Consider the following 13,802-nt stretch of genomic DNA (forward strand, 5'->3'; position numbering starts at 1 on the left):
TTGTATCTGCTTCCTATATATTGCATCAAACATATGAGTTAACAGACAACTTTTCATCCCACAGGCTCTGGTCACAATGACCCCTGATCAACGACAAGATGTTATCAGAACCTCCCAGATGGCAATTTCAGACAGCGAAGAGAGAGTGAAGCCATACACCTTGGAGGAATTTTCCTATGATTATTTTAGGTGATTTTTTTCGACCGTCTTCAAAAAATACAGGAGTAGAAATCCGTCTCCACATAGGTTGGGAATCAGTAATTTTTTGGCCACTGGAAAAGACTGTAACTATCTTATCCTCCTGTGTGACTGTACAACAACAGCTTCCAGTTTAGGCCATGGCATGAGTTACAAGTGTTCCACAGACAGGGTTTTATGAATTAGGTGGAAACATTTTCATCTCAGCTCCAAAGCGTACTCCACAGCTGCCTACCAGACTGACCCCAAAACTTCCCTTTCTGCTCAGAGGGGCTGACAGTCCAAAGAGGCAGACCAAGTCCTCTAGGATATTGTCATCCTGGTGGGCTTGTTCTACTGGGCAATATTTTTTCATCATTGCTGCCCATCTCACCACTGTCATCATCTTTCCTCTTGAGATTAGAAGGGTTTTTTTTTTGTTAGAAAAGTGAGTTTAGGTATCAGTGCTTAAGTAGGGTCCAAAACAGACTTTTCTGAGCCCTAGAAAAGTCAAAATGGCTATGGTTTGTGCAGAACTGGAGCTGTATACTTGCTAAAATGTAAATTCCCATTTGGTTTAAGAGTTGATTAGTGAGGTGTTGTGAATAACCTTCCAGGTGAAACTCAGGCCACAGACTGTCCCTTTCATCTGTGTAACCTCTCTACTATTACTTTGCTTTGCCTTTGCCACCAGGCCTCCGCCTAAGCACACCCTGAGCAGAGTTATGATCACCAAGAGCCGTGGGAAGGACAAGCTGTGGTGTTACACCCGGGAGCCCATCAAGCAGCCCTTGTTGAAGAAGATCCTGGGTAGTGAGGAGTTGTCTCAAGAAGCTTGCATGGCCTTCATTGATATCCTTTTACTGCCTGGTGCAGCCCTTGGACAAGAGGACAACAAGTCTGACAGACAAAGGGATGATCAGTCTCTTCAGGGTCACAAGTGAAGCCCATAAAAAGCCTTCTGTCCCCTCTTAAAGGGGCTGTGTCATAGACTTGGAGACAGATCTGATTCTGACATCTCTACTAAAGCATCCTTGAGATCTGAGGTACAGGGAGAAAGAATTATTGAATTGATTATAGAATTATAGAATCATTAAAGTTGGAAAAGACAACTGAGATCATCTAGTCCAACCATCAGCCCATCCTCACCATGTCCACTAAACCTTTAAGCTATTGAGTCTTTCTAGTATACACACTGCTTAGTGGTTAACAGTTCTGTTTTGGCTTACTTCAGCTTTCCAAGATGCATCTGCTATAAAGGGAGTAGACATAAGCAGTGTGGATGCAAACCAGTCCTCATGACCTCAGGAGCAGGGTTTGATACCTGAATATCTCTACTTGACAGAATAAAGACAGCATGGAGATAGGCAGAGTGCAAACGTAGATCCAAACTGTGGAAATGGCCTCTGTATTTTGGTGGGCTTTTCTCTAGGATCCAGACTTTATAATTTGAACAGTTCTGTTGGTATAAGCCTGGTACTAATGCTGCTACCATTACTGCTACTGTCACAGCCACTTCTGTAGTCAAGTGTAGGTTGTCTTTTACCATATCATCAACAGAAGGGGTTGTCCAAACCTCCCGGTTAGCTAATCCTTAACTCCTGCCTCTCACCAGTGCTAAAGTATATGGGTGACTACCCATCCAAAAGGACCCGCTCAGTCAATGAGCTGACAGACCAAATATTTGAAGGTGCCTTGAAAGCCGAGCCTCTGAAGGATGAAATCTACTGCCAGACCCTGAAACAGCTGACTGACAACCACATCAAGTAAGAGCTGTCTGTTTTGCTTGTCCCAGAGACACTAGCCTGTGTTGGGCATAGCAGGTCTGGAGCATTTTTCCTCCCTTCTTGTGCGTTCATGCCATGAGTAACTTTTTCTGTTCTGTATCTCGCCTATTTTAGGTACAGTGAGGAGAAAGGCTGGGAGCTGTTGTGGTTGTGCACAGGCCTTTTCCCTCCAAGTAACATCCTCCTGCCCCATGTCCAGAGGTTTCTTCAGTCCCGGAAACATCACCCATTGGCAGCAGACTGCATCCAGAGACTCCAGAAAGCCCTAAGGTACAACACCAAAAGACCTCCTAATCCTGACCATGTCACAGCATCCAAATATGCATGAGAAACAATAAGTAGGAGATATTCTGGTGATTGGAGGAACAGTGAAATCTCACAGCCTCTCTCTTCATTCAACCAAGACTAATAAAAAGTATGTCTGGTGGATGATGTTGCTTATTCTTTGGCATCTGCCTCCTGTTTTGCAGGAATGGGTCCAGAAAGTACCCTCCCCATCTTGTAGAAGTGGAAGCCATTCAACACAAAACCACCCAAATTTTCCACAAGGTTTACTTTCCTGATGATACTGATGAGGTAAGTGGGATAGAAAGAAATTCTTAATTTTTATCAGGATGGCTGTCCAAATTCTTACTAAAATCTCGGAAGAGATTCATTCTAATGCAGAAAAATTCAGCCTTCCCACAGGTGTTTGAACAGTGCAGTGTCAGGAAAACCCATTCTTACCAGGATAGAAGACTGGAGCTTAGGGGTCTGATTTCCTACAATTTACCTTTTCAAGACATGGGTGCAGAGTTGGCTCTCACTGAGGATTTTATAATATGGTCTTGTCAAGAGGGGAACACGATGTGTTCATCTTCATCCTCTTTCTCAGTGATTCACAAACTTTTTTAAGTTATTTAGAACCTAGACTAGAATATACAGTCCACCAAGCTATGCCTAGCCAGGCACTCTGCTGGGGCTCCCAGTGACAGAGCAGGGAGCTGGCAGGCAAGAAAATGCAATTATTCCTCCTTCTGAACTGAGGTGACACAGAAATCATGATACCTGCACTCAGAAACCTCTCATTAAGCATCTTATATACAAATAAGGCAGGTAGTGATATTGTTGCTGGAAGAGGCATCCTCTTGCAGATACTGCTGTCTCATTTTACTGACTGGTATTGCAGTGAGGCTTGCTCTCTTCCATCATGCCCTTAGGTAGACCTAAATCCTTGCATTTTCAAAGGAGTTCATGTGAAAAGCAGTTCATGTCCATGGGAGGATGTGAACCGTAGCTGTGTATGCCCATGTTTGTCTGTTACAGGTATTTTAAGAGATCTACTGGGACTTCCCATCACTCTGAGTTTTGGGGTTTTTTTTGTATATGACCAGTAAGAAGCATGACACTGCTTTATACACATAGATCTGTGTGAGAGCCAGGAGAAGGAGGCAGAGAGAACTTCTGCACTTGGATGTAGTCCCTTTGACAATGGAAGTCATCCAAGTGGGCTAACAAAGCCTTGTCACTACGGTACAACATGCATCTTTCTCAGTCTCATGAGATGTAGAACATGGGTCCTGGTGGTTCAGGCTAACAAGGTCATGCATGTGGTGGGTAAAGGTCTTAATTCTTTGAACTGCTGTGAAATGAATCACCTTAAGTGGCCAGAAAAAACAAAGTCACTGAGAGTTCTAAGAGTAGCTCATAAAGTGGAAAATGGAGAGATATCATCAGTGAGGAAACAACTGAAGATCAGCCTGGAGGTCTCTCTCTCCTGTAGACAAATAGGTCTGAGATGTTACAAATGGATCAGAAAAAATCTCTTTACCTTGGAATCTCTACAGAGGTCAACACGGAGTGTATACGTAGTATCCTGAATCACAACATTTCACCAATAGTATGGCTGAACTTCTATAAATGTGTTTTCCCATGTGCAGAGGCACAGTCCACCAAATCTCTGTTTTCATTGGTGGTGTGCACCTAAATCTCTTCATACATCTGAACTGCACAAAACAGAAATTAATCTTGAGTAGCAATGATAATGTTCTTCCTTTCTTTGTAGGCATTTGAGGTGGAGTCCAGCACAAAAGCAAAGGATTTCTGCCAGAACATCTCCAACAGACTGCTCCTAAAGTCCTCTGAAGGCTTCAGCCTCTTTGTCAAGATCTCTGACAAGGTGAGCGACCCACACTCACGTTGTGGTAGTGCCAAAGCACTCAGTGCTTCATTTCCAGAGACTCAGTAGGTGCACATAGCTGGAGTTATGAAACAGGTTGCCCAGAGATGTGGTGTTGGAAGTCTTGGATACATTCAAAGTCAGACTGGACCAGGCTCTGAACAACCTGATCTAGCTTGTGCATGTCTCTGTTCATTGCAGGAGGATTGATCTAGATGACCTTTAATGGTTCCTTCCAACTCTGTAGCCCCATGAATAAGATTAATTCCTCTGCAAGTAGTGCAGCATTTCTAAATCAGATCTAACCTGCTACAAATGAGATTTGGAGTATTATAGCCATGGTTACAACTATCATCCTAAAAGGGAGAGGTCTCCTGTGTTGAGAACAGATGGCCTTAATACCTGATGATAACACTACAGTGTACTTGGTGATTTAGGGGCCCAACCAGTACCATTCTATGTGCAGGATCTCACAGAGGAAAGAGGTAGAAAACCCAAGCCTATTGTTAAGATGAGTTCATAATAGATTAAATTAGGTGTTAGGAGGAAATTTTTCACATAGAGGGCAATGGAGGCACTGGCACAGGCTGCTCAGGTTGCTGTGGTGCCCCATCTCTTGAGGTGCTCAAGGTCAGGTTGGATGGGGCCCTGGGCAGTCTGAGCTGGTGGGGGGCAACCAGCCCACAGCAGAAGGTTCAAACTAGCTGAACTTTAAAAGTCCTTCCCAACTCAACTCTATGATTCTGTGATAAAGAACTAAGAAAAATGTGCAGGCGTAGAGATGCCTTGGGCAACTGGAATAAATCTGTAGATAGTCATCATGGAGGGAAATTAATTGCTCCAGGGAAACAGGAAGCCACAATAAGGAGTAATGGGGGAAATTAGAGTGGTGTCTTTCTGACATCAACAGTCTGTAGTCCAGAAGTCTGAGACAAAGCAGTGAGCAACAACCACAGGAGGTGGGGCAGTGTGCAGCCACTGTCCTCTTGCTGCTTACTTGGTCTTCATAAATGTGTACTGTGTCCACAGGTCATAAGCGTGCCCGAGGGAGATTTCTTCTTTGACTTTGTGAGACACCTGACGGACTGGATAAAGAAAGCAAGACCAGCAAAAGATGGTAACAGTGCCTTTTCTCCATTGTGGGTCACACACAGTCTTACTTGAGCCCTCTAGTCCTTTCAAAGGAGGCTGACTGCCATTCCTCACATCCATTGGGCCATTGCTGTGGCTGTGCTGACATCACCTGGGAGATGAGGAGATGATCTGTCTGGTGCTCACAGCACTGTTCTGATATCTGCTCCCTGCTTCCTTTGTGCAGGTATAGTGCCTTCCCTCACCTACCAAGTGTTCTTCATGAAAAAGCTGTGGACCAACACAACGCCTGGAAAGGATTCAATGGCAGATTCAATCTTCCATTATTATCAGGTACTCTAGGAGTCTGAAATAGCAGTGCAGACTCTGGGAGGTTTTAAGATGGATTTGAAAGACTGACTATGTGAAGATGAAGACTTGCATTAAACAGAACAAAATTCTGCCTTAAACAGAGAGCTACAAAGAGCAGTTGGGTTGCATGGCAAGGAGTGGCCTTCATTCATTTTAGGTAGCCTCTTCAGCTGGGAAATGTGCCAGATATTCTCGAGCAAGTAGCAAGAAGTGAGAGAGTATGTCTTGCTAGCAGCCTCAGCAGGGAGGCCAAATTCAGAAGCATTCTGAAGATTGTCTGCTCTTCCATTCTTGGAGATGAGAAATGATGGCCCCAAAAGCCATGAATTTTTGTGATTCGCTTGCATGCCACAAAGCTCTCTTGTAAACAAATGCAAACACACGTATGTTCCTTGTGTTCCTGCCTTGATGAAGCAATTTTCCCAATATGACCATATCCCCTAATGCTTTAATAGTTTCTTATTGTATAACAATTTTTCAAACATCTTCTGGTAATGGTGGATTTCCAGTGACATGGAGGGTGAACAAGACTATAGATACGCACATAAGTTACCTAGTAAAAGGACCACCCTGTGCTGTATTACAGGAGGCTTTTTTAGAGCAGAGATCTTTAGACAACCTTCATTTACCAGTAGAGAATGAAGGTCTGGGGTCACATCCCTGAATTGCTGTGTCCCCTATACAGGAGTTACCAAAGTATCTACGTGGTTACCACAAGTGTACACGGGAAGAGGTCCTGCAGCTGGCAGCTCTCATCTATCGAGTAAAATTTGAGGATGACAAGTCCTATTTCCCCAGCATCCCTAAGCTCCTGAAGGAGCTGGTGCCTCAGGACCTCGTTCGGCAGCTCTCTCCAGATGACTGGAAACGGGTAAAACAGCAACTTTATTCATATGTCAGTCTAGGCTTGGGGAAGCCCACCATCTTGTGTCACTTGTCTGATGTTCAGCATTGAAGTGGTGTTGCCAGAATGAGTGACCTGTGGTCCTTCTTGGGCCTTAGCAGAGCACCGCTCCCCATCAGCACCAAGAGGAGGAATTGTACATGTGTGTTTGAATGGGCAAGTCTAGAACATAGAAAAATATAAATGTCTCTCTGCCAAGAAACGGTCTTATAAGTATTTTCTCTTTCCTAGGATTTGAACTCAACCATGTACCCAAACAACAATTTGTTGGTTTCTTCAGTAGAAAGTCCCTCTGTCCCCTCTGCTTCATAAATTGGAGATCAAAACTTACAGTCATTACAGTAGAGTTACCAGCATGGCTCATCAAAGAAAGGAGGAACAATTTTGGTTCCAGGTTTTGTTCCAGTGACCATCCAGTGGAAGCATTAATTGGTGCAGAGACTGGAATCAACACTTCTCTAGCTATCTTCTTGGTGGCTATCTCAAAACTCGCCAAAAAACACTCTGTAGGTTAGAATTTAGTGCAGAGAGAACTGTTTGTAGGTTTATCATACACTGTGGTTTGTTAATGGATCTCAGTGAAAGCCCAATTACTATGTGAAGCAGTTATGATTTCTGGTAGGATAGTCCATGTTCGTGGCATGATGCTCCTTCCCTGGAGAATTTCATGGTAGTAGACAGTGCAGACTCTCCAGTTCTACTGTCTTCTCTGTTGCAGTCCATTGTGGCATACTACAACAAGCATGCAGGCAAAACAAGAGAAGAAGCCAAGCTTGCCTTCCTAAAGATTATCTTCAAGTGGCCTACATTTGGATCAGCATTTTTTGAAGTGAAGGTACTTGTCCTTCTTGGAGTTTCCCTGACAGCTTTGGGCCAAGTTCAGAGGTTCCCTATCATGGGGAGGTTCCAGGCATGCAGGGTTGTCCCAGTATCTGGGCTGAACTGGACTGGGACTACTCCGATGAAACAGGGAAAGAATGTGAGATTCTCCATCAGTAAAGGGTTGATACAGTAATTTGTGGCTGCCTTATCTCTTTACAATACTGAGACACTGTAGAGCACCACTGTATCTCAGTCATCTTTGGGTCTGTCCTCACAGCTGTACAGCTGAAGAGGCAAGAGCCGTTCTGTTTTGTGAGGGGAAAAGAGAGCATGCAGTTTTCCACATGATGTGTCTGCAAACAGCATGGACCAAATCCAGGAGTACATCCCATGCTGGCACAGGGCTGGAAGAAGTGTTTACCAGCACTAATTAAACTGAAAGTAAAGATCAGAAAAGGACAGAACAGCTTAGTATTGGCCAAAGGGTCCACAGCAGCAGTCAAGAGCAGGAGCAGAGTCCCAGACAAAGGGACTGCATAGAAGATAGTAAGTCTGGGGCTTTGCCATCCTGCCCCAGCTCTTCCTTTCTAATAGTGGGATAGCTTGACTTTTGGAGATGTTGAAGAGGAACAAGGAACTTCATACTCTCTGTAGCTCACACAATTATCAGGTACATAGGAGATCTGTAATATGACAGCCCTTGGTAATTACGACTAATACCCTAAAGGTTTCTATGTTTATCTTTAAATCATTAACTGGATAGCAGTTAATGAGCCAGCAGATGCTGGCAGGAGAAGATAGAGAGGAAAAAAGAAATGATTTTGCTTGACACTTCCTTTGATCAGCTCATCTCATTTCCAACAGCAAACTACAGAGCCAAATTATCCAGAAATCCTTCTAATTGCCATCAATAAACATGGAGTCAGCCTCATCGATCCCAAAACCAAGGTAAGACTGAGGTCTTCACCAAATGCCCTTGAGCCAACAGCCCAAAGGCTGTGTTATTTAGAGATACAGGAGATCTCATTGGCCTAGTTTGAACAGCTGAATAGCCAGAAAAGATCCTGGAGAAGAAGAACAGTGAGCAGCAACTCTTTGAGCTCTGTAAATGGAGAATATATATCCTCCTTCATTAATCTTTTCACAGACGTTAGGACTAGAGCTGAAGTACATGATGTCCTACTAGGTACTTCCACCAGCCATGTGGCTTTTCCATAACAGCCATCCTCCACAAGCACTGGAGGTTCCACAGTTTTGCACCTCACTAGTGTTCCTATGAGGCCATGGTACAGCCATATTTCAACAGACATCCTTAGTGTGCTTTGAAGGAAAGGGAACAGGGACATGGAAGGTCCCCATGAACTTCATAAAAGTTGAGACTCTTGTGTGTTAACTGTCAACCTTGTGTTCCCACCAGGATATTCTCATCACTCACCCCTTCACCAAGATCTCCAACTGGAGCAGTGGCAACACGTACTTCCATATAACGATCGGCAACCTGGTGAGGGGAAGCAAGCTGCTCTGCGAGACATCCCTGGTAAGGAGGATTTAAGATTATGGCACAGACTTAGAGCAAATTCCAACATTGGCAGGCCAAAATTAAATGCTTGCAGTAAGCTGTGTCTCAGAGATTCTCTGAGTTGCAGGTGGTCTCGTAAACGAGCCCCCATAGTTGTTTGTTTCTTCTGAATTTCAACACCGTAAGGTTACTGTCTCCATAACACCTTTTTTTAAATATGGGTTAGACATCAAGTGTTGGGATGTGTCAGGTATGTAAGGTCTCACCTCTGCCTGTGCATCCATGCAAGGTTTTACCAGGGCTTTCTTTGGGTTCAAGCTACAGGCAAGCCTCAGTTGCTCGGGCATTACCATTGCATGAGCATGGGATTCTTCTCCATGCCATTAGAGTGAAAAGCGTAACATCTTACAGTAGGAGGCTGCCCAGGGAGGTGGTGGAGTCACCATCCCTGGAGGTGTTCAAGAACCATGAAGAAGTGGCTCTGAGGGACATGGTTAGTGAGCATGGTGGGGATGGGTTGGGGTTGGACAAGATGATCTTAGTGGTCTTTTCCAACTTTTATGATTCTATGAAGGCAGATGTGGGTTCAAGGGGTGTATTTTCACAAAGGTCTCTTGTCAATCTTGTCCCTACTAACAGTCACAACAACAACAACAAAAAAACAACTGCCTAGCAAATCTTAATGCAGGATAAAAATTTCTGCCAGGTTTATTGTTATTAATTTTGGACATCCTGTTTATCATTGCCCATTTGAAAATCTACTCCCTTTCCAAAGCTCTGAACATCAGTAGCATCCTGAGAGAGTTTAACACTGCAAATAGTTTGGCCTTTTATCCTTGTGTCAGAAAATGGTGGAAAAGAGGAAAAAAAAGAGGGGGAAGTACACCCGGATTCATGTAAATATAACATATAGCAAGTGTGTTGTTGAGGAATAAGCCAGAGATTAAGTTTTGCTACAAGGACATGTAAGAACTTCTCTCTCTTCACCAGGGCTACAAGATGGATGATCTTCTGACCTCATACATCAGCCAGATGCTAACAGCCATGAGCAAACAGAGGAGTGCAAAGGGTAGCAAGTGAACTGCAAGAAGCCGCTGGCACGTGGCCATGGGGCTAATTCAGCAGCTGAGGGCTGTGGGATACCCATGCAGCTGGGGGAGAACCTTTGCCTCCCAGATGTGGAAGATGAGCCGAACACCATCAGGGAGCTCACTGGACTCGGACCTTGAGGGCTCCAATCCCACCACCCCTTCCAGCGAAGATGACTATCTCTGACCTCCCATCCTTCCTCTCCACCCCGACTACACCTGGACCTCAAAGAATTCCAGAGGACAACACTGCTCTCAAACAATGACTTGAGCAAAAAGACTCTGGCAGGATGTTTGCCTGAACCCAATGGCTGGCATCACAAAGGCTCTGGGAAGAGGATTTGTGTGTGTGTGTGTGTGTGTGTGTGGCTTGGTTTGGTTTGTGTTATGTTTTTTTTTTTTAAGTGACAAGACAACAGTTGGGATTCTAATGCCTTTTGGTGAGCTTATGGACACTTTAGGTTTGAAGACAAGTAGCAAAGACCCAATCCATCCTGGAGAAGTGTCCAATGAACACATCAGGGCTTGTTTTTTGGTGTTAAAAAAGTATACACTGTGTTCTCAAGGACAGAAAGAGAAAGCAGGCTGGGAGGAGCACATTTTAACTAGGAACCAGAATAAACAAACCACTGATTGAACATGTTAGAACATTGAAGTGCTGTCTGTGCAATGCTGGAAATATTTAACAAACAAATTTTAAAGTTTTGTTTCTTCTTCTATTTATTTTTTAAAATATTAAAAAGAAAGAAATCTTGCATTTTGTGCCGATATGTGGACAATGCCTTGGGGCTGAGGGCGACCTGAAGGACAATCCCTCACCAAGGATTCCCCTGGAAACATGACTGCCAGCATCTAAGGCACATCTGTCCCAATTAAGAGCCTAGCTGGAAGTGAAGCGTGGAAGATGAGTTACCTCCTTTTGCCTCATGTTCAGACAAATTAACCCTGTGAGGATCTTTTCCACAAGCTTCAATATGGATGTGGGGGTTTTAGAGTTCCCACTCTTGGAAGACTATGGCCAAGCCCATGTGCAGAAAGGATTCTGACCTTTACAGGGACTTGGACATCAACATTGGAAACAGCTAATGATTAGCTAATGATTTTGTTGTGCTTTTGTGTGTGTCACTGTATAAAATGGTTCTCTACCAACCCCAGCTGGAGCCTGAACCACTCAGAGGCAGGGCAGGCCCTTGGTCTCAGTGGGCTTTTCTCTGTCTTTGGTTGACCATACTCATCTGCTGGGTGCTTGTCTCATCTTCCACCCAGCAGCATGCAGTGTGGAGCAGCTGGACCAGAGATGGGACCTGCCAGCAGAGAGGAGGCTAACCCACACTGTGTGTGTGAGAACAGAGGGGAAGGAGCATGGAGTGCCTTTCCAAAGTCCAGGCTTTAAAGGATCAGGTGCCTGGGCACATGGTATTGGGAGATAGGAGAAGTGTCCACCAGGATCTGATGCTGTTGTCACTAATGCTGAGTGGCTACCAGTAAATGTGGGAGAACTCTCTTGGTCCTGTGCATTGGGCTGAGCTCAGCTGCACGCATAGGAGTCAATACTGTATGGTACCCTGTGTTGTTGGAGCTCAGCTGGGCTCAGTTCCTCAACACCATGGCACTGCTTGTTAAACCACAAGGACAAAAGCATGTGGCTGGGATACAGCAGCGACACTGGACCTTGGTTTCTCCCCCAAAGCAAACACAGTGCTGCATAGAGACATTCACCACTGGACAGAGCTGCCATGAGATCGCCTTCCTTCACCCTCTCCTTGCCTGTGGCACTTTGTTGATGGGATCGTGGTAACACCAGCTAAGGCTGCACTGGGAGCCCTGTCTCCCCAACAACCATCTCCAATGCTCCTCCTCCCTCCCTAGCTGCCATGATTTGTCTGGCCCTGGGATCCCACTCACTCCTAGACAAGCTTTCATCATCCTTACCACCACTACCACAACTTTCTTGAGTTTCCTGCCATCTTTGCCTCTCCCCACAAGCTCAGTACAAATCGTAGAAATGTTTTTCAGAGCTGTCCTGGGGAGCTCTCCCCCTCTGAACTCCCTTGTCCCCTCATTCACAGCTCCGTTGGCCTCCCATACATCCTACCATTTTGGGGGTGCTGGGACTCTGTGTGTGTGTGTGCCTGTGTGTCATATGTATTAGCATCTGCTGGCCTCTTTGTATTTACATCGAACAATGTAACATGCAAAAACATATGTCCAAGTGAAATACTCTAATTAAAAGGCATAAAGTGGCTTGTGGGAGGCTGTTCTGCACTGTGTGGTTGTGGTACCTCCAGGGGTGGAAGAGTGGGATCAGGGCTCTCCTTCATTAGGGAAAGGACTTCTCTTTGTGTAGTGGGACTCCTGGTGAGAGTATCCAGTGGTGGGGAGCATGTCGTCAGTGTGCCTTGGCATTTAAGGACATCACTTAATGGTAGTGATGGGCTGACAATTGGACATGATCATCTTGAAGGTCTTTTCCAACCTTTCTGATTGTATGATTCTATGATAAGTGAAATCTCTTTGGGCAAAACCCCCTGGAGCCTTGGGATTTTCCACTGTTCATCCTCTAAGACAAAAGCAACTTTTGAGCTGAATCTCTGGATATAGGAAGTGCTGGGTCAAGAGAACAAGAGGTAATGACCTTAAGTTGCACCAGGAGAACTTCAAGTTGGTATAAGGAAAAATATCAGAGCGATAATGCACTGGCACAGGCTGCCCAGAGTGGTGGTAGAGTCACCATCCTTGGAGATGTTAAAAACTACGGAGATGTGAAACTGAGGGACATAGATAGTGGGCATGATGGGCGTGGGTTGGGGTTGGACTTGGTGATCTTAGAGGTCTTTTCCAACCATAATGATTCTATGACTGTATAAAAAGTTTCTGTGTGGAATTCAGACCACCAGCCACATGCTTAATGGTGTTACCAGGACGTGCTAGCTGGGAAACAACAAAAATAGCTGTGTAGCTGAGACACAACACAGCTCAGGATGACTGTTATGGGTCAGCCTGGGACACGCTGAGGAAACGACAACAGTCGAGGGACCACAGCCTGTCCCCACCACATCCTTCACCTGGAGCACCCCGTGGAGCACACCATCACCCAGTCCAAACACTTTCAGCTCTCATTTTTCTGCTCGTGCATCTGCACCTGGGTGGTACCTACAAAAGCTGTGAACCAGTATGGGTGCAGAGTACGAGGAGGGGATTTAACGCCATCATTAGCATCTTCTGCATGCTCTATAGATCTGGAGCTGTTCTATAGCAATCCTTCCGCTCTCTTCAGAGGAAGCTAGTGTCTTTTTGCATTTCTAGCCTCCAAAATACTCGAGAATTTCAAACTTGGAAAGGTTCAGCACTTCTCAGCAGTATTAAGTTTGAAACCTCGCACTTCCACTTGTGATATAGATTTATTTAGCAAAAACATTCTGCTGAATAAGGAGGCTTATATATGAAAAGATGCCTGTGGTCTGATTTTGATGAAGATTACTATGTTCTTCCCCTTTCCTTGACTGCTGGAATAAGAACAAAAGAGGTTAGGAGAGCCAAAATTTATTTAAAGCTGCACTTGCAATTTACAAAATAATAATAATTGTTAAAAAGTGTTCTTATTAACTGTTCAAGTACAAATTTATGGCTTAAACTTGGGAGATGCTCAGCTCTCCTTTGCAGAGCAGAGTATAGTTTTCCTTCCCCATGCGCCAGAAGCCACTGGGAGAAATGAAAACTGAAATAAATCCCAGGATACAGAGCAGGAATAAAGATCTTCCACAAGGGAAAAGAAGACAGGACATTTGGTGGAACCAGTTCACATGCAACAAATGAAGAAAAGTGTTGTAATCTTGGTCGTAGTCCTGGTAATTACTTGGCCAAGGCACCAAAACTGCTTTTGCATTCTTGGGGAATACTCCCT

At 44.7% G+C, this 13,802-nt stretch overlaps 1 protein-coding gene across 1 annotated transcript in view; it reads left to right on the top strand.

Moving 5' to 3' along the window:
- MYO7A (myosin VIIA) overlaps window positions 1–12,137 on the top strand; it is a 79,991-nt gene extending 67,854 nt beyond the window's left edge. Inside the window, exons 36-48 of the mRNA XM_042862570.1 lie at window positions 65–189; window positions 872–1,029; window positions 1,790–1,943; window positions 2,079–2,234; window positions 2,435–2,540; window positions 4,009–4,122; window positions 5,152–5,239; window positions 5,441–5,547; window positions 6,251–6,436; window positions 7,188–7,304; window positions 8,156–8,239; window positions 8,709–8,828; window positions 9,801–12,137. Of these exons, the coding sequence (XP_042718504.1) occupies window positions 65–189; window positions 872–1,029; window positions 1,790–1,943; window positions 2,079–2,234; window positions 2,435–2,540; window positions 4,009–4,122; window positions 5,152–5,239; window positions 5,441–5,547; window positions 6,251–6,436; window positions 7,188–7,304; window positions 8,156–8,239; window positions 8,709–8,828; window positions 9,801–9,890 (1,605 nt within the window). The 3' untranslated portion in view covers window positions 9,891–12,137. The remainder of the gene's footprint in view (window positions 1–64; window positions 190–871; window positions 1,030–1,789; window positions 1,944–2,078; window positions 2,235–2,434; window positions 2,541–4,008; window positions 4,123–5,151; window positions 5,240–5,440; window positions 5,548–6,250; window positions 6,437–7,187; window positions 7,305–8,155; window positions 8,240–8,708; window positions 8,829–9,800) is intronic.
- Window positions 12,138–13,802: the final 1,665 nt, after the last annotated feature.

The sequence above is a fragment of the Lagopus leucura genome, unplaced genomic scaffold (assembly GCF_019238085.1).
Source record: "Lagopus leucura isolate 7727_CA_CO unplaced genomic scaffold, USGS_WTPT01 Super-Scaffold_702, whole genome shotgun sequence".
Classification (NCBI taxonomy): domain Eukaryota; kingdom Metazoa; phylum Chordata; class Aves; order Galliformes; family Phasianidae; genus Lagopus; species Lagopus leucura.